The sequence below is a fragment of the Choristoneura fumiferana genome, chromosome 8 (assembly GCF_025370935.1).
Source record: "Choristoneura fumiferana chromosome 8, NRCan_CFum_1, whole genome shotgun sequence".
Classification (NCBI taxonomy): Eukaryota; Metazoa; Arthropoda; class Insecta; order Lepidoptera; family Tortricidae; genus Choristoneura; species Choristoneura fumiferana.
Genome location: NC_133479.1, coordinates 7,284,777 through 7,310,247, shown reverse-complemented (window position 1 = coordinate 7,310,247; position 25,471 = coordinate 7,284,777). Strand labels below are relative to the sequence as shown.

General features: G+C 37.4%; 1 protein-coding gene across 1 annotated transcript; it reads right to left on the bottom strand.

The window, feature by feature from the left end:
• Positions 1-1,229: 1,229 nt before the first annotated feature.
• On the bottom strand, positions 1,230-24,355 carry LOC141430366 (uncharacterized). The gene is given in 10 exon segments (XM_074091035.1): positions 1,230-1,419; positions 2,028-2,149; positions 2,746-2,937; positions 3,858-3,925; positions 3,928-4,001; positions 8,588-8,775; positions 9,561-9,768; positions 14,400-14,575; positions 22,567-22,647; positions 23,655-24,355. Coding segments are annotated over 10 exon segments (1,737 nt in total). The 5' UTR covers positions 24,093-24,355.
• Positions 24,356-25,471: the final 1,116 nt, after the last annotated feature.

Here is a 25,471-nt window from a genome sequence, read left to right as displayed (position 1 = left end):
GCGACATCTTGTTAAATTGGCTTCGAAATTGTTAGGCATGGAGGTGAACCTGGTTGAAAAATAAAATGAAATTGGTAAATCTACATACAATACAATACAATACAATACAAATATTCTTTATTGCACACCATAAAGCAGTAAAAAAAAAAAACTTATAATATAAACACTTAGATTCACGGTAGACAATAGGCGGTCTTATCGCTTAAAAGCGATCTCTTCCAGACAACCATTTGGGTACAATAATTATATATGTTGAAAAAATAGGTGGCGGAAACAGAAACAGAAAATAAAAACAAACAAAAAATCAATAACATTAAAATAAATACAAATGAAACAACTATATAAATACATACATGCAATACTATACAATACATAAACCACTAACATAAAACAGCAATATAAATTAACAATAAGGCCGCAAAGGGAGAAAAAGGATAAGAAATTAGGAAATAAAATAAATAAACACAGAAAGACTGAGGACAGAGCTAGGAAGGCAGTGTCAAGAAGTGAGCCTTGACGAGATTTTTGAAAATAGGAAGAGATTTAGCTTTCCTCACATCTAGGGAGAGAGTTCCATAGAAGGATTGAAGTGCAAGTGAAGGAGTTATGATAGAACTTAGAGGAAGAAATTGGAACAGTGAGAAGTAAATTTTGGGAAGACCGAATGGAAGACAGGAACTTAAAACGTTGTTGGAGATATTCTGGAGTTGTGGGGTTGAAAAGTATGCTGTATAAAAGAGAAAGAATATGAGAGTCACGGCGAAAACGAATGGGGAGCCACTTGAGATGCGTGCGATAAGTGGAGACGTGGTCATATTTCCGTAATCCGAATATGAACCGAATACAGACATTTTGGATGCGCTCAAGCTTATTCAGTACATAGGTAGGTATAAGTCTTCAAAAGTCAATCCGTTAAAAAACTGTTCTCGTTGATCTCGTGAAGAATTTTTAACAGAAAACCTATATGTTTCACTTCTCATGCTCGGAAACTTCGCATTTATGCTAGATCTAGGCGACAATAATAGGTAATAGTAAATAAATGAACAATTGTTTCCACCGTAGCTATTTTACTTCCTCGCACGCAATTGAAGTGACAAGAAGAGTGTTCGATCGAGTATTAAACTTGTTTTCGCCTCGACGTCTCCATTCGACTGTAGGGTGGCTATATGAAAGTCTTGGGTAAACTGGCTTGTTTTATGCTCGTGTTGCACAATCTAAGTACTATTAATTTATGCTAATAATGAGGATTTAATAACATACTGGTCTTTTTGAAGACAATACGTCTCGATTTGTTGCGCTCTCATGCGGCGTATGGCCGGAGTCTCCCGTCGATAGGTCACTGTGTCACTTTGTATTATAGGTGAATGTACTGGTTCTTTGATTTCCTGGTCAATTTTACAGGAATCGTTGGAAAAATTGCTGAAATAAGATGCACAAATAATTTATTCAGTAATTAAAATCAGGGCCCCAGTGGCGGGCTAAGTCCGGCCCGGGGTGCAAAGCTGAATGAGGCCTCTCAATATTACACTTTTATGTACTAAACACATTTTTGTCATTTTTGAGGAATCAGAATTTTATAATGAGAACTTGCGAACATTTAGAGGCCCCGGGGACGAGACTCGGGGTTGCGCCCCTTCCGCCCAACTATGCATAGCCACATCTTGGAGCATTTATCACGGCTTTTCACTATATCAATGAACTACAATCTTTTACCTTGCACTTCCGTTACCCTTATGCAGTTATCTAGACGATACATTTTAAATCTATCAACTATCATAAACATAATATTAAATACTAAATGATTTGAACTCTTGACAAGATCATTTCTAAAGTAAAATGAGCACACAAGCTTTTCCAAATTATCAGAAAAACGTACATTACTGGTTGGTGTTGATTTATGTGGAACTGGAAGACAGAATATATTTGTTGCACAGACGTAGCTGCCTTGCACGTGTGCGGGTGAGCAAAGTAAAGTTACAGAATATACACCATCACAAAGGGTCTTTTAACGTTGAAAGCTAACTTACCTATACTTCTCCCATTTAGTATTGTTGCTGTTGTTGTAAAACCGTTTAGAAGATTGATGTGATATCCTATTAGCTCTCCACCATAAAACGTCTCTACGTTCCAGTGGACATACCTCTTTTACCTGTTTATAATTAACAAAGAAATGTGTAAATTAGGAGCCTTTGAATCTAATAAGTTTCTGTTGAAAATTTTATTTTCAATAGGTACAAGCTTTCTTTGCTGACTGTAGGTACCTACCTACTTTTTGTTAACATTCCGTACCAAATTTCAAGTCCGATGCCATTAACTATTGAGGAGTTCCGTCCTGCGGAAACGATCCTGGCTGGACTAGGTAGTCAGCCAGCTACTGGATGTCACTACCAGATTGCTGTTGTCACGCAATTTACAGAAGTATGCCAAATTTGAAGTCAGCGACCACTGAAAGTTGGTCGAATTTAACTTGCATGATTTGACCCGCACACACATACATACAGACATACATACATACCTACATGGCAAGTTAAATAAAAGCTTGTAATAATAATATTTAATAAGTGGGAAGCAGGCGTGGAGTGTAACTTTTTGTCAGGCAACACGGAGAATGAGGAAAGCTTGAGTGAGTTATCTTCGGATGCAATACCTCACATCATTTAATTTACACAAGCCGCACTATCTCAAAAGTTTAGGCAACCCGGTGGGAATCGAGTTCAGTAGGAAGTACCACAGTACATTACATACCTTGTAAACAGCAACGCCTGCCACAAATATGCAAGCAATGTTGACAAGTGTGAGGCACAGGGACACTGTTCCAAGCACTGCTAGCTCAGTGGGCTGGTCGCTGCTGTAATAAGACGTGGTGACCACTCCGGTGAAATGGGCTTGGTCGTCAGCAAATATCAGTTGTACAATCGCCATCGCCCATAAAAGACCCTATAAACAAAATTAATCATCATTGTCGGTCTTCTGCACGCCCTCCTAGTGAGGCATAGAGTTTTTTTATATTTATTTAATCTCATAATTAACCCTTACAGTCAAGCCACACATGCTAATTATATAATAAGAGAAGTGAATAATAGAATATAGGTATGAACTAAATATTTACGTAAAGCATTTATTGAGGTCGGTGTCACTAGTGACTCCAAATGCCGATGCAAGAAATCTCGACTCGGAGGTAAGAAACAAATCCAGACTGGTGTCACTGTCCAGGATATCGTTTAAGGGAGTCAATGCTCGGTGTAGGAGTCGGTAGAAATGACAGGGGGGGGGGCGTAATAGGTCCGTTAGCATTTATGCATAGGTAGGTAGTAGGTAGCGTAGGTAAATTAACTGTTCCGAATTTAACTTAAGGGGGCATGAAAATATTATTTTTGGTTCGAGGAGGCTCGGCGAAATAAAGGTTGGGGAACCCTGCCCTAAATGTTAGAACTTGGTTGGTGTTTCCACGAAGGCCCAGTCCCGACGTAGAACTCTACACTCGTTATAGAATTGCTTCACAGCTACTTCATTATATGTAATAGTTTTATCAATATCTGAATATTTTTGTTTTGCTGCTGACCGAAAAAGGGGTTGTCAGTTCATAGTCTATTCCAGCGATATCCAGCTCTTTTAGACTCCAAGTGCCGGCTAAGCACCAGCAGATGTTCCTGCACTCCGATTTCTGGCCAGAGGGCGTGGTTTTCAGTCGCTTTAGGGAAGCAAGGATAAAATCCCTAAAAACTTTTTTTTCTTTTAATGTCTTTTGTTTTTTTTTATTAGTATACTTTGAATTTTACATCGCATTGGTTTTACTGTAATGCTTTTTTTTTTTATTGACAAATAAATAAATAAATAATATCATCTACATAGCTTACAGCATTGACAGCAGGCGGCAGCAGCGACGCTGAGATGGCGACTCCCACCAGAGAGGCGGTGTTCTCCCCAACACTGACAGAGCCACTCCAGCGCCACTGGGTATGGCGACCAGTACGCCGACCCACAGCGAACGGATCTCACATCTAAACAAGAAAACTAGAGCTAAATAGTAAAGTACCTATTACCTATTTTGCAAGCTGTTTATTAAAATAACTGAAAATCTCAGACATCCAAACAGCCTTTTCTTATTTTAGGTTAGATCATTATTGCATTTATTATCAAAATATTTGAATTAGCTATTTCAAAAAATATTTGTAAGTTTTACTAAGCCAGTGATTGTACTTAATTTCTAACTCTACACTCGTAATTTGCACTTATTGGTTGCGCTTCGCGTTTTTAGAAGAAAAAGAAACTGACAGAAAAACGACCAGTATGAAATGATCTAAATAGTATACTTATGCAACCTTCAACATGCTGCATTCCTCAGGTTGTAGCCTTTAGACTGGGCGCACATAACAACCTCCTTTAAAGTATATAGTGCAATCGATTCTTCGGTTCTGGGTTCTGGCCCTATACCTACTATGAAATGCAAAATTCTAACTTCGTATCTTGCCGTCCCGCTGATGCTAATATAATTTAATAATACGAGAGTGAGAGGGACAGTACGGTACGAACTTCGAATTTCGAAGTAGCCCCCCTGAACAGATTACTTTTAGGTTTCAATTATTTAATAAGAAAATTAAATAAATGAAAAGTAATATAAGGTGTTGCTTATAGTTTTGAAATAGCTATAAAATTTATATCGTCCATACCTACTACGATGTATCTACAAACAAATTTTGGGCTGACTTTTAAAACCGCTGAAAATGAAGCCGCGTAACAAAAGACCGCAATAGTAGATTATTGTCGTTGCCTGGAAGTAGGCAATTGCTGGCTGAGTATGAGTATTAAACGGACGAGCTTGCGAGTCCGTTTAACTAATACGAAGCCAGCTATTGCTATTCCAGCCGAGACTAATATAGGTAAATCTTTTCTCAAAAATCCATACTATATTTATTATTATAAATGCGAAAGTAACTCTGTCTGTCTGTCTGTTACGCTTTCACGCCTAAACCGCTGAGCTGATTTTGATGAAATTTGGTACAGAGATAGAATAGACCTTGGGAAAGAACATAGGCTATTTTTTATCGCGAAAAAGAGGCTTTAAGGGGTTGAAATAGGGGATGAAAGTTTATAAGGTGGAAGTTCGTCGCTGTCGAAGTTAAAACCATGAAACTTGGCATTTAGGCGCTTAATAAGAAATAAATCGATATTTCTTTGAGTTTTTTTGAAAATTCGACCTGTGAGGGGGTGAAATAGGGGATGAAAGTTTATATGGAAGATCGTCATTGTCGAAGATAAATCGATGGTTCTCTATAAAACTTGGCATTTACACACGTGATAAGAGATAAATACATATTTGTTCAAGCATTTTTGTAAATTCTTCCTATGAGGGGGTGAAATAGGGGATGAAGTTTATATGGAAGATCGTCATTGTCGAAGATAAATCGATGGTCCTTTATGAAACTTTTGTTCAAGCATTTTTGAAAATGTTACCTGCTAGGGGATGTTAGCAGAGGGGATGGTGCAGTGTTAGCAGAGCCTTCTAAACTCATAAGCAAAATGTACGCAATGTGGGGTCATTTTAGATGGCTTATTCACATAGACAGTCAGACATGAAAAATTATGATTTTCAGATTTTTCTTATTTATTTTGCTATAAGAGCTACCTTTATGCAAAATTCCAAGTTTCTAGGACTGCCGGAAGTACCCTATAACTTTTTCTGTTGAGGCAATTTGTATGGAAACACCTTTTGAATGACTGTAGCTTTTGATTGCCTTGACTTAGAGGTTTGATTTTTTCACAGCTAACGGAACTATTGACCTGAGTTTAGGGTCTTAATTTCAACTCGATACCTATACTCCGCGCGTTTACGAGATAAAGGGTCTTGACAGACAGACGGGCGGACGGACAGCAAAGTATTCCTACAAGGGTTCCCTTTTTCCTTTTTAGGTACGGAACCCTAATAAATATTTGCTCTGGCGCTTTTCAAATTTCGACCTATTTACTTGAAAATATGGGGATGAAAGTTCTTAAGAAATTCCAAACAAGTTACTAAGTATAAGTATATTTATCGGAAATATGTGTAGCTATGCTTAGTAAAAATGCCTTGACTTACAGTAAAGGACGTAAGGTGAGAGTTCACTATGAAGAATTAGTCCTTTTGTGTTGGCAGGGTAGAATACACGTCGTATTGCTAAAATGTGGCTACCCGCAAAATATTTATGTTTTACCAAAGAACATCGGATGGATGTATGTATGGTAGAACAAAAAAAATTAGTTTATATTTATAGCAATGTATTAAAATAGGTTATTTTCGGTAAACCATAAAAGTTGGCAGAATAGGTATCCTATATAAATTAAATAATTCCCAAAATTACTATTACACGCGGACAAAGTCGCGGGCAAAAGCTAGTGGTGAATAATTCTGAAATAGAATAAACTTTTTCTCAAAATATATTACAACATTTAATTTTATTCCAATATTTTTCTTATGCTTTCCCTCCTTTTTTTCATTAAAAATAAACTGCAGGTGTATTTTTCTACTGAAAATACCACAAGCTGTTTCAGACCCAATAAAAAAAGCCCTGAGTTCAAGAAAAATATCTGATACCGGCCATTTAGACTTCACTGTATACGACTTGTGCCAACATTTCCATGGCCTTTTTAACTATTTAAAAAAATTGTGACTGATTGCAGGCGCGCTAATTCATTATTGTTGAGCTAGCGCGCCTGCAATCTTTTTAACTTTTTAATTTTTCGCTGACCATAAACTATGCACTTCACCTTCTGATATGTTAAGAATAATGTCAACTTTTACGGACATTTTTGAGAAAAATATCTTATTGTTTCATACTGGGCACTCCAACAGAACGAAATTGAATCAACAGCGTAATATGATACTTTCTATCCAATAAAACTCGATCAAAAACACGCGATACCTACTACGGAGACGACCTAAATTAGGATGAATTACACTCCACTGAACAAAGCTTAATCCGGCCGGGTTTTTAGAATGTTTGATCCCTTTTTACCTCTCTTCTAAAGAGGATATCTGGTTTTCTCCAAGTATCCTTTATCTAGGAGAATTTTATTGAATTAATTTGAATTTTCTGCTCAGTTTTTTTTTTAAACTCTTTTGTAGAATTTTAATCTCAAGCCAAATTAATCTCGAGTTTAGTAAACAGATTCCTAACTTTTAGAAGTAGGTCGGCAGGTAAGTAAGTACCTTTGTTACCTGCGTCCATAGAACTCTATTCCCATCGGCTTGCCTTATATTTACAAAATAGAACAACAAGACATAGTACAGAATTTATGAAAGGCGTAAGCGATCTTTGCTTCGGCTTTACCACGAAAATATCTGACCCCCACGCGGTACCCTTTCTGACCTGAGGCCTTATAATACACATAATTCAAATCACAATCTTTCACACTTCTTTTTCCATCGAAAATACAAACTGAAACAAAGATTAGATGCATAGAAAAACCAGAAAAAGAGACCAGCCAAAAAACTAATCTTAATTTGATTGCTTAATAGCGACATCTCTTGTCCGGGTGAGGGGTTAGTTCCGATGGGGTGCAGAAAGTTTCTCGATGAGGGCTAAAAGCATAGATGTCGCTATTGTCGCTGCTTAAGTAACTAAATAAGAAACAAACAAGCTGAGATATGTGGTGCATAGGAGAAATTTGTGTCTGTACTCCTGTCCGTGGTGGTGTAGCGGTATAGCACGCAGCACGAAATGCTGAGGACCTGGGTTCGATTCCCAGCGCTGGTCTCTTTCTGGTTTTTCTATGCATCTATGTTTCAGTTTGTATTTTCGATGTGGATTTTACGGGATGACCGTAATTAAAAGTACCTAAAAAAATTTGGAGTTGAAATAAAAAATAGGAAAAGACTCCAAAAACCAATCTTACACTTCTTTCTCTCACACACTGTAAGATGAGGGTAGAAAGAGATGGTAAATGCGATCGTGAACGCCAGAGCGTTAGATAATATGGCCACTGGACGTTGTGAACATCCCAATATCCTTCACGGTTTTTAACATGTAACTACCGCGAGACTCACTCATATTCATATTAAATGATAGTATAATCGGTAAACTCAAGTCTGAAATCGAGTTTAACCGGGATAGTGGTTGGGCCGGTACCCCGCGTTGGAAAACCGTGTTAAATACTCGTACCTACTGCGTCATTAGCTTGTATGAACGTGCCTTTACAGAGGGATGTTGATAGTGTTGTGTGTGTGCTACCCTACAGTTGATAATTAAAACAAAAATGACGTTGAAAACGCGGGTAGTCGCGCTATAGGGGTAACACTATTTACCGGACGTACAATACCGACAATACCGACATGATATTTTGTGTACACGCCCATAGAAACTCTTGTCAGTTTGACACCAGTTTGTATGGACATAGTAAACGAAATATCGGGTCGGTATTTCCATGTCGGTATTATCCGTGCCGGTAAATAGTGTCACCCGCGCTATAGTACAGCGGTGGCGCGCAGTGCGCATGTTGTAGTAACCACAGAGTTGCGTTGCTCCTAGAAGTAGGGCTGCGGATTAGCCCGAAACATGCCGAGCTAAACTTTATTTTAATATCCTTCACGGTAGTGAGAATGTCTACGTACCGCGTCATCATCTCGTATGTAGGCCACTCTCCGATTCCGTATCGACCGTCGACGGCGCAGACAGCAAGCCCGAAGATGAACCCAATAACGAGCGCCAGAAACAGCCCCAAGAGCTCATGCAGCACCCCTAGCTGCTGCAAAGAGCGGTCGCGGACCGCCGTGCCCAGCGTCCCAGCTGTTATTGGGCCCTGGGAATGAACTAAAACAATTAAGGATTGGTTTTCACCAAACGGCTCGCATCGGATCGGATCGGAATAAATTTTACTATCTTGTACTTATGCGTCAATATCCTGCGTCGCGATTGGCGGTCGCCGCATCCGTTCGTATTTTTTCCGATCCGATGCGATGTAAGCCGTTTGGTGGAAATCATGCATGCATCTACGCAAGAAATGTGTGTTCATGCAGTTCCTCCAGATCCACACTGTAAGAACACACACAAATCACACAAACCCTTTTATCACCACCACCACACTATACTGACGCGTTTCGAACTCAACCAGAACTCATCTTTAGAGCAACAGGAAAATATCGTGGACAAACCTGCACAGCCTGCGCAGCCATTCAATGGTATGTGTGAAGTTCCTAATTCGCACTGGGCCTACGCCATTCTGAGAGGAGGCCAGTGCCCGCAGTGGGACGTATAAAGGCTGAGATGATGATGACTGGGCCAGCGTTGGAACTACGGCTCAAGCACTTTCATTATGAGAGGAGGCCTGTGCCCAGCAGTGGAACGGCACCAGACTGGCTGTTTGGAACAAAACGCGCGGCGCATCATGCAATCATCAATATTATTTTGACACAACCCCTGTCACGGACGTCAACAAACTATAGTGAAAGGTTCACAAATCCGCGCTGTGAACAGTTTTTTGCGCCGTTTTGATGTAAGATACATGCAGTCTATAGATTTCGACGGCTGGGATGATGATGATGACGACACAGCTTCTGCTTCACTTGGTCAATTAACTTATCTTACCATTAAGGGTGAAATCAGCATACTGGCGACTAGTATAACAGTTGAATTTTCCACCAAGCCAATGGCAGCGACGAACGCGGCCACAATGAGGAGGAACAGCCAATCAAAAGTCAGGGCGGCATCAGTTCGGACGTCGTGCAGCACTTGGGCCAAGTTCGCACGAGCGCGCACCGTGGAAGAAAATCTTGCCCACGCGGAATCTTCTTCACTGCAAATTGTGAGTAAAGTACAATTTAATGAATCAGGCCTAAAAACTATCCTATATATACCTAGTAACTTTTCCTCCCTTACGAGAGGGAGCAAAGTGCAACTTTTCTGTTCAAGGCTTTGCAAATGCAATTTTTTGAAGTTGAATTGTAAAACCACGCCATTCTCTATGCTGTTTGCATTATATACCTAGAATTTTTAGTAATTATATCTAGATATTTTTTTTCAACTTTCTTAATGCTCGGTGTAAAAAGTTGGACTCATATTCAACTCGGGGGCAAAATTATTTTCATCTTGGGCGTTAACAATTCAACCCCTCATTACGCTCAGGATTCTAGTATAGAATACCTACCTCGCTATGCTCAGAATTATATTGTAGAATCCTTTGCTACATTTTGGATTCAATGTACCGCCCTCGCCGTCAATACACCATTTCGCTCCCTTGTGACACAAATAACTATTGCTCACCCATGAACTTACTATACAACGAGTACATAAGTCTATGTAACAAATATTTTTGTTCATGCAACTCCTCCACCTCCACACTCCAAGAACACGACACAAACCCAACCACTATAACCACCACCCCGGTGCACTTAATAGTTCTTATTTTTAGTACTAGAAAGCTGTAATTTGGCATGAATATACATATCATTCACGCCGACAAAGTGGTGACTGGTGAAATAAAAAGAAACTAAAAAAATTTTTTAGGGTACCTCCCATAGACGTTAAGTGGGGGTGATTTTTTTTCTCGACTAACATTATTAGTGTGGAGTATCGTTGGATAGAGCTCTTAAAACAACTGAGGGTTGAAATCACGATTTTTCGATTCAGTGATCTGTTTACGAAATATTCAACTTTACAGTGCAAATTTTCAAACAGTTAAATGGAAAATTTGAAAAAATTCAGGGTGGTACTAAGTATATTAATTTACAAGGAAAATTATAACGGCTCAGATTGCTTGAGAAATTAGTAGTTTAATAGTAAATAACAGCCTAAGGTATAAAATATACCTAAACTTGGAAGATTCCGTAGTACAATACGAAATCCTATCTTGGGCGTATCCGACACGCTCTTGACTGGTTTTATTTACATAAAACTGACCTGTGATTGAGCCCTATATACCTTACCTGATGGAAAGCGCAAATGAGGCCAAAGGTGTATATATATCACTGCTTCAGTGACAGCACCTGTCTAGCCATTGACATCTATGTACCTTACGGCACTAGACTGGTTGTTTGGAACAAAACGCGCGGCGCATCAATCATTAATATTACTTTGACACAACCCCTGTCACGGACGTCAATAAACTATAGTGAAAGGTTCACAAATCCGCGCTGTGAACAAATTTTGTGCGCCGTTTTGACGTAAGTAACATGCAATCTATACCTACATAGATGTCGATGAGTCTAGCCTTGAAGAGCACTGGTTATATTTATCTGGAAATACAGACGATGGGAGCGAATTCCATTCCTCTTCGCAGATAGAGCCACGACTTCGCTGTAGTGTGCACTCACACACCTCCACTCCATCCCTTTATATATCATGTACTCTTAGGCTTAAGTTCTCATTAATAAACTACTCTTTAACCGAGCTACACGTTTCTTTAACGCCCAACACCACATGGCGACCCTGCCAGTGCGGCCATCGCGCTGCACTGGCGGCGCGCCGCGCCGACCAGTAGAGCAATCGTAGTGGAAAAAAAAGGGGACTATTAAATAAATTAGACTTAATACTTAGTGACGAAAAGAAAGTGTGTGAAGAAAAATGTACCAGTTGAGAAACAAAAAAACATACCTATCTAAAATAAATATTATTATACATTATACTTTAAAAATAATATAAATAAAGACTGACTATAACATAGAAGAAGAAAGTACCTTTACTATAAGTGGAAAAATAACTACATTGAGTGAATGTTGTGAAATTATAATACAATTTTTTTTGAAGACTAAAATAATAATAATAGAAAATTAAGAAGAATGCGAGAAAAAAAATACGTACTGAAGGAAGATTTCAAGAAGATAATACAAAAAAAAATAGCTGCCGAGAGATCATCCATGGTGAAAAGGTTGCAGGCAGGAGGTTGTTGGCGTCATGGAGTGATTGCTGCTAGACGATTGTTGGTGTCATAGGAGTGGAAATTTCACCGGTATCGCTTGAGACTCAGTGAGCTGTGTTACGACGACGACGAGGAGTAGTTTACGCAGAAATTCAAAAAACATTTAAAATGTGCGGTAAAGTAATACATTTCAAATATAAAATTGTCCGTAGGTTTTTTTCTATTAATTTCCAATCATAAAATGTACGTATATTTACCTACCTTATATATGTACGTATATATATAGACCTACTTAATAAAGTCAGCCAATTAAATTATCAATGTATATGATGGTCCTTGAGTTTGTTTAAATGACCATTATCACGTTTCATCGGTCAGTTTATTTCATTCACATAATAAGTATGTATGTTGTATTCAATAATTAAATGATTATGTTTAAATAGTAGTAATAGCATAGTGATCTAATGCAGTTAATTCAATAAGGAATGCATTCCAGAGTCTGTTATTACAGCTCGGGTTACATTGCGCACCTAATACTTGCAAGTAGGTAACTAAATAAGGTGATCGCAGTGATCAGTTTTATGCAGTGTAAGGTTTTTGAGAATACGAAATTGTATGGTTTATTTATATAAGTATAGTTAGCCACATTTTTTTTAGGTATGATGTAAAGGTACATGAACTCGGATTTGACATACACTTTATAGGATGTGACGAAAGATTTTGAATGACGATAAAATGAAGCTAAGAAGTTCTACGAATTTAAGAATGTTTATAAATATGAAAGGAAGTAGAAAGTATCGAAATGAATAGAAAAATTATGATGGTAAAACATATGGAAGTTTTTTTTTATTACTAGATATTTACTCAAATTACGTTTTACATTTTTTTTTTACAAGATTACATTACAGTTAAATATAATTTTATTATAAAATTCTACTTTTTGTTCCACTGTAGTAAAGTCGGGTAATAAGGAAGATAATAAAAAATAATTTAATTTAGGTAACTGGACTGATCATCCGGCACTTATTTTAAATTATTACTTTAAACTGTATTTTTTCAAAAACCATGCAAGCTTAGATACCGATGTCATTTAATAGGTAAAGTCAGATGCAATTAATTGAGAATACAGTTTTTATGTTTGGATTTTTTTAATGAAAATTTTAGAATATATTTTATGTTTAGGATTGATTGTTTTTAGATGTGATTACGAAAAGATGTGATGTAATATAGAGAAGGCAATTGAATAAGTTTTTTTTTAAGAGTAGGAGATGTTTAGCTTTGATAGTGTTATTTTATTATAGTATTTTGGAAATCGGAAGTGATTAAGTTTTTCAACGAGCGATTAGTTTGGCCAACTAAGAGTTATTGAAATTCTTATGAGCTGACGTTTCAACAGGTATGCGTATACAGATAGGTTTTGAATGGTATTTTAGAGAAATATAGAATAATACAGAGGATTATCTAAATGCCATGAAATGGCATGTCAGCAAGGTCTGCCAGGGTACAAGGACAGGCACGGAATCCTTGCAATCTGACCATAAGGCGGTCGAGTTATCACTTGTGGAGACGCTTGGACACATGGAGTGTAATTAAGTATGGAATGTGTTAAAAGAACTGCCTGTATAAAGTAATAATTAAAAAGTATAAGTATAAAAATATTAGTGCGCACTTAAATAAATAAAGCCTTGTACCCTGAAAAAAATGAAATAAATGTGAGTAATGCCGGCCGGCGAAATAAAAATGTGCTGCAGACCTTGCAGGTAAGTTATGCACTAGTTGCAAACTGCCAATATAATTATTAATAAGATATATAAATAAGAATATGTGGAAAGAAATGACGTCTTAATTAAATAAAGGAAATAAAAAAAGTAAATCAATAAATAAAGTAAAGTTTGAGTAAAGTAAATTAATATTAATATAAAATATATAAATGCGCTAAGACTAATAAAATGTTTAATACAAGACAAGACACGTGAAAAAAAAAAGGTACCTAGGACTAGACAAATTTAGTACGTACAAGTAAGTGCACAGTAATGATAAGAGAGTACTTTCGTTTATATGATATACATTAAGATTTCGTAGTTTTATTAGCGTTCTTGTATCTACACATAGTTCTCTTGTTTTTTATTTTACCTGATGATATGATAATGTTTACTTTACTATATTTTAAAAATGTTTAATTCACCCTCATTTCCTTTTTTTTTAATTAATTTCTCAGTAAGCCCAATATATTGTGTCGTTATTTTAACTCTGATTTTTCTTGAATATTTTAACTTTGGCATTGTAGTAAAAAATATATTTACATTTGAAGTATATAAAAAAAAATACGTATCATTTTTAAAGTTCATTATGTATTTTTTTTATCTAAGGGGGAAGGTGTAGTGTGCACTCACACACCTCCACTCCATCCCTTTATATATCATGTACTCTTAGGCTTAAGTTCTCATTAATAAACTACTCTTTAACCGAGCTACACGTTTCCTTAACGCCCAACACCACATCGCCACCAATAGCTAGTTTACAATAAATCGTAATATAAAACAAAAAAGTATTTGAATCTTTCCATTTACCTTTGCAGCCCCTCAGTGTCATTTTCATAATGTTCTATTTCATCATTGCTGGCTCTGAAGTACAGCGTGCAGGGAATGACGCTTATAGAAGAATTGTACCGGGAGCCTATGCCCAAGTTCCTCAGGACTTGGAGCAGCTCCTCGCATTCATAACAGGAGTCCAGGGAAAACAAAACCTGGTGGGAATTGATTAAACGGTTTTAGCAGAGAACAACTTTCCTTTTTAGCATCATCATCACACATCGTTCTCGAATGGAGCCCGCGCGGCAAGCGCAGCGGAGGACGTCAACCAACGAAATGGACGGATGACCTGGGGCCGTATTGTTTAACGTTTCTGGCGCCCGCGATCACAATTAAGTGACAGTTTTTGTATGCGAAATCTGTCATTTGATTGCGATCGCGAGCGCCAGAAACATTAGGCAATACGGCCTCTGGTTAAAGTCGCGGGTTTACGCTGGATGCCGGCCATTTCCTACCGAAGCTACTGAGGGTATATGGGAGAGACCTATGTCCAACATTGGACGTCCTACGGCTGATATAATACTCGCCATTACCCGCGACTCCGTCCGCGTAAAATTCGGTTATTGCTATCCCGCGGGAACTATGCAATTTTCCGGTATAAAAACTATCATGTACCTTCAGCGGTTTAGACGTGATGAGGTAGCAAAAAACAAACAAACAGACTTACAAACTTTCGCATTTATAATATTAGTGGGATGATATATGGTGAGCGCTTAAGTGCTTATTTCTCGTAAATTACTTGTAAGTATATCTAACTTGAATGAAAAAAAAGACTGACACACTTTTAAGGTTCGATACAAGGTCACTACTACTTATTCTGTGACAAGGTATTAATTAAATAACTGAAAACCAGAAAGTAATTTATAATCAAAATAACACAAACGGGACTTATCACGCTATGAATATGAGTGAAAATCACGAAAGTTTAAAACATCCCAGAAAGTAGTTTGCTCAGAATCAAGAGTAGAGTCGATTACACTATTTTTTAAATCAGGTTGTGTTTGTGTTTTTAAATCCCTTTTATTGTGCCCAGTCTAAAAGTTACGACTGCAACAGGCGTCAATTAAATATTTTAGCGAGGTTGCATACTTTTCGATAATTTAATACTGGCCGTTTTGCGGTCAATTTTTTTTTATTTGACTGGATGGCAAACCAGCAAGTGGGTCTCCTGATGGTAAGAGATCACCACCGCCCATAAACATCTGCAACACCATTTTCGATTTTCTTCTATTGTTACCAAGCCAAAAAAAAAAGATTTTCTTCTAAAAATGTCAAAGCGCAACTGCCAAATACAATTATGAGTGTAGAGTTATAGAAATGAAGTCGAATTAGGTACTGATTTAGCAAGATACATAAATCTTTTTAAATAATGAAAATATTAAAAAATAAATGCACTCAACTAACTTAAAATAAAAAAAACATGTTTGGGGTGTCAGAGGTTTTTATTTATTTAGTTAACACCTTGAACATATACTGTCATGAGCCTATTAAAGTCCCTAAGTTTTTTCCCCGACCCCTTGTGACTGTGAGCTCCTCTTACTAATATTTAATAAGCTAAATACGAAAAGTGTGTTGGGGTGATCACAAAGGACGGTGAGACTATTGATTAAATCTATTGCAGAGTCATTTTGTGAGAGCAAATATTTTCCTGTAAACGAGAGCCTGAAAATGATCAAGGACAACGCAGTTTGGTTAAATTGGGCAATATGTAACCTAACTACAGATTACTGATTGCGGGGTCATTTTGTAGTTAGTAATCTCAGCAAAAGATTACAAAAAGTACCCGTAAAATGTAGTTAAAAATTTCGGTTACTAACTACAAATTTGTAGTTGCAATCACGGTTACTTGAAGGTTACTTGATTACTTTTTCTTACTACATACTTAGCTTAGTACAAAAAGATTAGGTATATCAAATGAAAAGACCACAGAACAGATCTACCTAGATAAGCCAAGTTCCTCAATCTGTATGAAAACCAACCGTGTCACTTTTTTTTACAAGCTTTTATTTGCAATGTATTTTGTGTATCTACAACAGTTACAAAACAAAATATTCTTAAAAACTAAAGTAGTTAGTAGTTATAACTTAATGTAACCTGATTAATGTAGTTAGAGTATATGTAAACCTTAACTACTTAGTACACCTCGCCTACAAGATTTCACGGACGTCCTTAGGTAAGATTTTTCTAGTTAGTGCAGACTAGTTCCATACATAAGATTAGCTAGTACCCCTTCCCCTACCCCAGATGAGGCTACGAAGATATTTATTTTTGATCAAAATGAACTTTAAGGTCAAAATCATTTCGAAATCGAGGTTTGTAGTTATGTTATATTGTTCTCAATTTATTTAGTATCTAGGTACTTATATTCTTCACAATCGAGCAAGTGGATCATCTGATAGGAAACTATCACCACCGCTCATAAGTACCAAGTACTCAAGGAGAGTAATTGATTACTCTGCTTTTTCTTCCAACTTGACCAGGAATACACTTAATTTTTAAAATTTCATTTAAAAGCGGAATTAACCATCCCTTAATTACTACTGTTAGTAGCCTTAAATTCTGTTTTCCTGGTAGCTAATTACAAAAGCTCAGGCCCTGTTTTCATCATAAAATACGAAAATACGATTCTCTAAATACATCAGGGCTCTGGGTAGGGTTGCCATCTCTTGTTCTTGTTAAAAGAGGGTTCCGTCAAAAAATAAAACGGGCAAATTCATTCATACATGTCTACCACTCAAAACAACTATGTACAGACATTTTATAGGTTTTCCTGTAATCGACACGGTATGAAATAGACCAGCATGCGTAAACTTGAAATTCCGGGAGAATTCTGTTTATTTTAAATTTTTGGAGCCGCGAAATTTAAATTATCTTTGCTAAAGTCTGGAGAAATTCCCGGAATTTCGGGAGAGATGGGAACCCTAGTTCTAGTCACATTAGCACAGCACGATACCCATTCAGAATTAACCGTGTCGGTCAGGAACATTAAATGAATCGGGAACAATAAAACAATGCTGTTATTAGTGCCTTAGAGGTTGTGTCGGGAACAGGAAAGCATACCTAGTACCTATCGGAAATGAGTACGTAATTAATTATAATGATGCTTATAAAAGGGAGAGGCTCATCATTATAAATCTTTTTTCATGCAATTTTTACTAAATCTAAAGAGCTCACTTTATGTAGGTGTAGATAAAATAAAATCTTTAGAAAAAGCATGAGTCGGTACCTATAATGTCAGTGAGTAAAAACCAAGTAGTGATTGATGATTTGGGTAGACCGCTAATTTATTTTAAAAGAAAAAATGTCGTAATTTTTTAATAAAACATATACCTATTGTGAAAGAATGTAATATTAGGACTACTGCTGACTGCCTAGCCTACTCGTAAAGTTTGTTGTTTAACCAAAATATCTGGGTGACCGAGCTCCGCTCGGGCTAAAACTCGGTACCAAGCGTTTTCCCAGAGATGTGACCAAGATAGATCGATTTTACATCCCCGAAAACCCCCACGTCCCAAATTTCGTCGAAATCGTTGGAGCCGTTTCCGAAATCCCCAAAATATATATACATATATGTATATATACAAGAATTGCTCGTTTTAAGGTATAAGATACACACTGTATATCTGAAGATTCTCTTTTACTAGTATAGATTACCTATGCTTCTTGTGTTCCCATAGTCATTAACACGTTCGCGTGACCACCGTCAATATCCGACAAATAGGGTACTATGCGTTGTGACACATAGTCTAATCACGTCAGACTTTATAAAAACGTTAAAGGAACTACGTGGTCGGACGTTCGGTGTTCATAATAAATTGCAGTAGTTCCATCCTTGCGCCGTATCATATTAAATTACCAAAAATCTTGCGCCACATAGTATAACATTTTTTGACTCCAAAAGAGGCGACGCACACGCTCTTAAATGTGACTACTCACAGACGCACAACGTCGGTGGACGCTGTATTTGTTCCCGCGCCTATACATTCAGTCATCCTGTTCACGTGACGGAGGACGCGCTCGCGCTGGTCGCGGCATGTTGATTCAGCAACGAATTTGTCCACGCAGCTTTAGTATTATTTCAATATTTTTGTATGAATAATATAGTATATTTTTGTTATATGTTAAATTCTTAGTGATGTAAACTTTTACTCGGATGGTTTTTTATTGTGTTTAGTGAGTTTTTAGGGAATTTAGGTGCTATGGTTCTAACTCAATTACCGACTTATTTCTCACATCTAAACGAGTAATTTCGTAAATGCTAGATATTATTATCCTCAATTGGTTTGAGAGCTTTTTCTTCTTTTAGATTAATAAAAAACTACGAGCATGTAAAAATGCTTCTGTGCAAGTCTTCGAGGAAGTTCAATCATCTCGAGAAACATCACTTGACCCTTATAGTGATGACGGGTAGTTTTAGCTTAGATGCAGACTACAACCCAGGAGGAGACGAAGGTTCCAGCGCGAGCAGCATTGGTAATATTTCTGTAGGTGCACCAATAAGAGCAACGTCTTTACAGCAAGTCAGCCACAAACTACCAAAGCAGCAAAGACTCTGACTAGGCTAGAATGTTATAGATGAGACTGTATACGCCATCCTCCAGTTCAGACAGTATTTTTGACAGTTTTGGCGCTGAAGCCGAACTAAATATAAAAATAAACAACAACCCAAGAAACCAAGGCATGAAGTACTCGGTAAGTATGAGGATGACCTAACATATCGGTATCATCTAATATTATAATAAAGTCTTAGGAAATGACTTTACTTTAGAGTCTATCTCACTACCACAAGACCCGGCTGAACTGCAACCAGACATAGATTTAGAAAAAAATCTTACAGAATAACTTTGCTACCTGAACAGGAATCAAACTCTGAAAATACCCTGACAGCTTCATTTTTACTCCCTGAATAGGAACCAAGTTCTGAAATTATTGATTGGTAGTGAAGTTTCACATCAAACACCACCCACCATGTTCTGGCAATAAAGAAGGTAACCAGCTCTCTATTTTTATCATCGGGAGATCATCCTAGCCATCTTCTTTTACTAGATACTGCAGCATCATGCTCTTAGCAACCGGTAACGACAGTTCTCCAGTATCAACACCGTACCCTGAAATGATGGAAACAGATCAAGGATCTCTACAGGCACAAGCACCGGGGAAGGACCGAGCTCAATTTCTCTTTATATTTCATTAATGAAATACAAGATAAATTGGCTAAGCTACAACTACAACATACATCTCGTAGTACCAGTTCGTTACCATTCATTACCGGTTGCTGAGAGCATGATGCTGCAGTATCTAGTAAAAGAAGATGTCTAGGATGATCTCCCGATGATAAAAATTAGAGAGTTGGTTACCCTCTTTATTTCCAGGATATGGCGGTGTTGGATGTGAAACCTCACTATCATCAATAATTTCCGAGCTTGGTTCTTGTTCAAGGAGTAAAAATGACGCTGTTAGGGTATTTTCAGTTTGATTCCTGTTCAGGTAGCAAAGTTATTGTGTAAGAGCTTTTTCCAAATCTACTTATGTCTGGTTGCAGTTCAGCCGGGTCTTGTGGTAGTGAGATAATCTCTGAGGTAAAGTCAATTCAAATAAGACTCTATCTAAAATCTCAGATGATACCGATATAGTTAGTGTATCATCATCACACTTCCCGAGTACGTCATGTCTTGGCCTTGGCATCTTGTGCTATTGTTTATTTTGATACTTGTTAGGCTTCAGTGCCAAACGATTGTCAAAAATACTGTCCGAACTGGAAGATGCATATACAGTCTTATCATACACCAGTCTTACACTAGCCGAGTCAGAGACTTCGCTGCTTTGGTATATAGTTTGTGGCCGACTTGCTGGAAAGACGTTGCTGTGATTGGTGCACCTACGGAGACGTTACTAACGCTGCTTGCGCTGGAACCTTCGTCTCCTCCTGGGCTGTAGTCTGCATCTGATCCAAACTACCCGTCATCAATATATAGGGTCATGTAATGTTTCTCGAGATGATTGAACTTCCTCGAAGACATGCATAAAAACATTTATTACGTGCTTGTAGTTTTTTATCCATCTAAAACAAGAAAAAGCCATTTGCCAGTATGATATGGCTGCCGTAATGTGACGTTGATATATTCTTATTTTATAATGTAGCATGATTTTGTGACACAACGTCATTTAACGGTTCGATCTTGTTGCCGTATTATGACGTTGCTTTATTCTTTTAGTATAACGTTACATCGCATTGTGACACTACGTCAATTGACGTTTCGATCATGTTGCCGTAATATGAAGTTGCTACGTTATTGTAGTATTATGTTACGTCACTATGTGACACAACGTCATTTGACGATTCGATAATATTGTCGTAATATGACGTTGTTAAGAATATGTATAATTACAATATCAGTTGTACGGTAGAACGTCTATAAACGGTGACGATTAATTCCGCATGCGCCGTAACGCTAATTATTTCTGTATACAGTCAAAGCTCAACTTGTAATGACGTGACGTCTCATTGTATGGAAAAAGTTGTGCGATATCGCATTGACCGAAAATTTTGGGCGTACGCGCGAACGTGTTAAATAGACCTCCGAGCAATTCGATCCCTTATATTTATGATCGCGCTGTTTGAATGCCCCGCACGTATCATAATCGCGGTTTGTTCTGAGATATCTTTAGATTCCATTTAAGTGCTTACACTTTTATTTATTTATTTTTAATTTAAATAATTCACAGTATGTTTTAAAAATTAACCCGACTATTTGTGATTCGGGAGACATGAGAAGGACCAACCCACGACCTACCCTACCGGATTCAATATGTATATCTTACCAGTGTTGGTGAGATAAACTTTTTTTTAAATGTTAAAAAAATAATATTAAATTATTTACAAAGTGCATGGTCACTCTGCAACTAAAAGTGTGGGGGTTTTACTTTTTATCAATTACTGAGGGTGTTGGGTTGGTCCTACTATGGTCTCCTGAATCACCCAGTAGGTACACTTGTACTTTTACAGGTTTTTTTTTTTAATTTGGTTTGACAAATGTTTTGTATAAAATGGCCGGTGTTAGAAAAAGTGGAACGGATGGTGTAGCACAAGGAGAATTCCTCGACAATTAATGTCTCTGCATTGGAATCTTTTGTAAAAGGTAACGAGCAATTGACAGTATGCTATTGTAACATGTATTAATGACAATGACACTAAAAAAATAAAACATATAACAAAAAAAATATCGACTACAAAAAAAATTTAAAATACTTTTCAACCAGTTTGAAGTCGGTGCCTCAGCAAGAGCCGGCAGGAGTGGATCTATAGCTAGTCCTCTACCTTCACCACGTCTACACACTATCTAATTGAGCTTCTATTATATCACACTCTTACCGGGTCGTGCAGAGGTGCTGACTTCAAACTGGTAGAAAAATACTATCAAAATACTATCATGGTTATAGACCACCGTCTAGCCGGTTAAGTTTTTTCGTTGTCATTTTTTTCTCTCATTTTTTAGGGTTCCGGAGCCAAAATTGCATAAACGGAACCCTTATAGTTTCGCAATGTCTCTGTCTGTCCGTCCGTCCGCGGCTTTGCTCAGGGACAATCAATGCTAGAAAGCTGTAATTTTGCAAGGATATATACTATGCCGACAAAATGGTACAATGAAACACTAAATATTTTTTTTTTAGGTTAGGTACCTCTAATAGATGTAGTGGGGGTATTTTTTTTTTCCCATTGAAACCTATAGTGTGGGGTATCGTTGGATAGGTCTTTTAAAACCATTAGTAGTTTTTTTGTGATTCAGTGATTTGTTTGCGAAATATTCAACTTTAAAATGCAAATTTTCATGAAAATCGAGCGCCCCCCCCCTCAAAAATGTAAACCAGTGGGTGAAAAAATTTGAAAAAATTCAGGATGGTATTAGTACATATCAAACTTTCAAGGAAAACTATAACGGCTAAGTTTGCTTGAGAATTATTAGTAGTTTTACTCTTAAATAGCAGCCTAAGGTATAAAATATACCTAAACTTGGAAGATTCCGTATAAAATACGAAATCCTTAGAAAAATATTACTTAATTTTTTCGTAGTGGCTACCCTATTTTGGGCGTGTCCGACATGCTCTTGGCCGGTTTTTTCTTCATTTCTATGTTTAAAAGGCTTACCTGCCAGTGTTTATTTTCCTCTGTCGTCGTCCAAGTTGCGTTGTTTACTATATTAAGACGCGTAATGACTTCCGAAAGTATCTGCGGGGAAATTAATTGTAAGTCGATTAATGCTCAGAACAAGAGACAATAAATGAGAAGATGATAATTTATATATGTTTCGTAACTGTTTACCGTTTAGTGATGATGAACTAAAGTTTTTCTTTGCAAGTATGGTGGAGCATTGCTTTTGGTGTTCTCCGAAAAGCTTGTACTAAGAATATTTCAAATTTAATTTCGCACTTAGATTTCAAAAAACCGAGAAGTGCAAGTAGGTGCTGTTTTCGAACTACTACTGGGTAGTAACTACACTCTCATTGAGAGGTTACGCCAATAAGTTCCACTAAAAATGCCTTGTAACTTAGATTCCGTCGACATTTTTTGTCTCATTATTTGCTACATATTAACGCCCAGAAAAAGCCATCTGTTTGTAACAGCTATAACCTTATCGATAGATGCGGATACAATGTGGGAGGTATTGATTGGTTGTCGATTGTTTGTGGTAATTGGAACGAAGCGGGAGGCGCAATGTTGAAGCCGGACATTTATTTAGACATTTGACAAGCTTCATTTGTGTGGGTATTTCACAAATTTCCGTAGTGAAAAATCGATGTATCCTATATAGACTGTGAGATCTTAAGGGTCGGAGAGTGAATTTGTAAATGAAACTCCAAACGTCAACACTTCTACTTACTTAAGTACCTAGTTAGAATCTAAGTTAGATGGTGGTCACTTGGCACCATTTTATGCTATGACTGTTCATAACTTTGTAGAAAACTCTTGCTGTGTCACCGGCAGTTACCGGTTTGCCGGTATCATCGGGCCATTAGAGATCGGGGGTGGAACCACAGTCAGTTAATAGTGAAATTGTGCTTCATGTGACGGGAACCGTACCAAAAAGAAGATGGTGGGACGATTTAGAGAGACATGAGGCGGATTAGGAAGAACAACCCAAGGCCGGAGACTTGTGGAAAGAAAAAGAGGAAGACCTTTGTCCAGCATTCGTCATTAGACTAACAAATAGAAAATATAAAAATCGTAGAACTTACAGATTCAAGCGGAGTATCCCGATGAAAAGCACCAGAAATATCAGTCATGCTGGCAGGTTGCGTTATCCGCAACTTCTTTCTGCGCTTCATCATTTGTTTTATATCCCAAGACTTATCTTTAAGTTGGCGCTCGACACTCAAACCCAGCTTATAACTCTCATTCAACACATTGTCGCTTTTAGATTTTAATAATCCGAAATCACCACTTTCATGCACGCACTCCGAAGACTTACACTTACTCAAACCGCGCTCGCCGCGAAACGACTCAAAGGAACTTTTTATGTTGCCAAACCTTTTATTTGTCTTCAATTCACGGATTAATTTGGAAGCCTTCTCGTATTTTTCTTTTTCCACTACTAGTTTCGAGGATTTTGCTTTCTTTAAATCCTCCTCATGTTCTTTACGTGGAATATTCACAATGAACAGAACACCCGCCATTTTTAAAAACTTTTTCTAGCGCAGGCTAATTATTTTTCACGAGTGCAGTAACCATTTGATCGATGGCTTTGGTCCGAGTGATTCAAACGTGTCCTTAACGGACAGTTATATCAATGGTGAAGACATTAACTATTGTCTTAATGGTTACGGGTTGCTTACGAAACGTCACGCCGCGCCCGGGAAAATAGACAAACAATCCGCTTCCGACTCATTCCGAACTAATTTCGCAGGAAATGGGCTGCAATTGTTTTTTACGCAATTATCCCATCTTGCAAAATTGTTGTTGATTGTTCAAAAGTAAAGCCTGATTGCAAAGACTGTGTAAGTGTGATTATGTTTTTGTTTTGAATAGAAAATCTACCAAATATAGGGGTCTAGGCACCGAATACGATTTCGTTCCGTGTGGTCCGTTATTATTATTATTAATATTTTGTCTTTTTTGTTATGTAGGTATTTTAAGTTTAGGTTAGTTTTATTTTAATTGTTATGTTATGTATTCTTTTCTTTTCAATGTAAATAAATAGTTTGAAAGTTTTTATTAAGAAAATATTAAGAAAATACAAAATATCCATAGGACTAAAACTACTATTAAATTAAAATAACTAAAACTAAAACTTTAATTAAAAAAGAGAGGTGGGCCTCTTGGCATGGTGCCCATCACGCAGGCAGCATTCCCGCGTTGAACTGCGATTGAGATTCTTTGCGCGAGAAAGCTGCCGGCGCGAGGGTTGCCTGTTGCCTCCCTTAACCTATTGCTGAGCTCCCTGTGTAGTTTGAATAGTTATCTACGTATCTTAATATTAGGTAAGTACGAACACAGAATTGCAAGTAGATAGGTAAACAACTCATGTTGTACAACAAGGCTTTTGTACTTTTTTTGTAGTAAAGCATTCTGATTTGATCACACTTCCAAAATGTTGGTTAATCTGTCCTACCTTAGAAAGAAGACAGTAGAGAGAAAGTTTAACTTCGATGCAAATTTGGGTCTGTGGTAATCTTTGAACCTAATGTACGAGAATAATACACAATGTCAGACCCTCATCAGATGGTATTTAGCCCCTTGTTGTAGCATAAAATGCCCATACATTGCATCTGGATTAGTTCGCATCTGCTACAGAGATTGAAAGATTTTGTTCAGTAATTAGTTTCAGAGTTCCGAGACACAAAATTGAGTAGGTACCTAACTTACAAAACCTAACCTAACCCCCAAGTTACAAAGTAACAAACATCATGAAATGGATTCAGACTAATTCGGATTCCGAAGACTCGATTGCATAACCTTGGTCCATAAATTTAAAAACCAAACATTTACGTAAGTGTCCGTGAACTTGCTTACGTTTAGGTATCTGGAATTTTCATGAAAGTGATATAAGAATCTG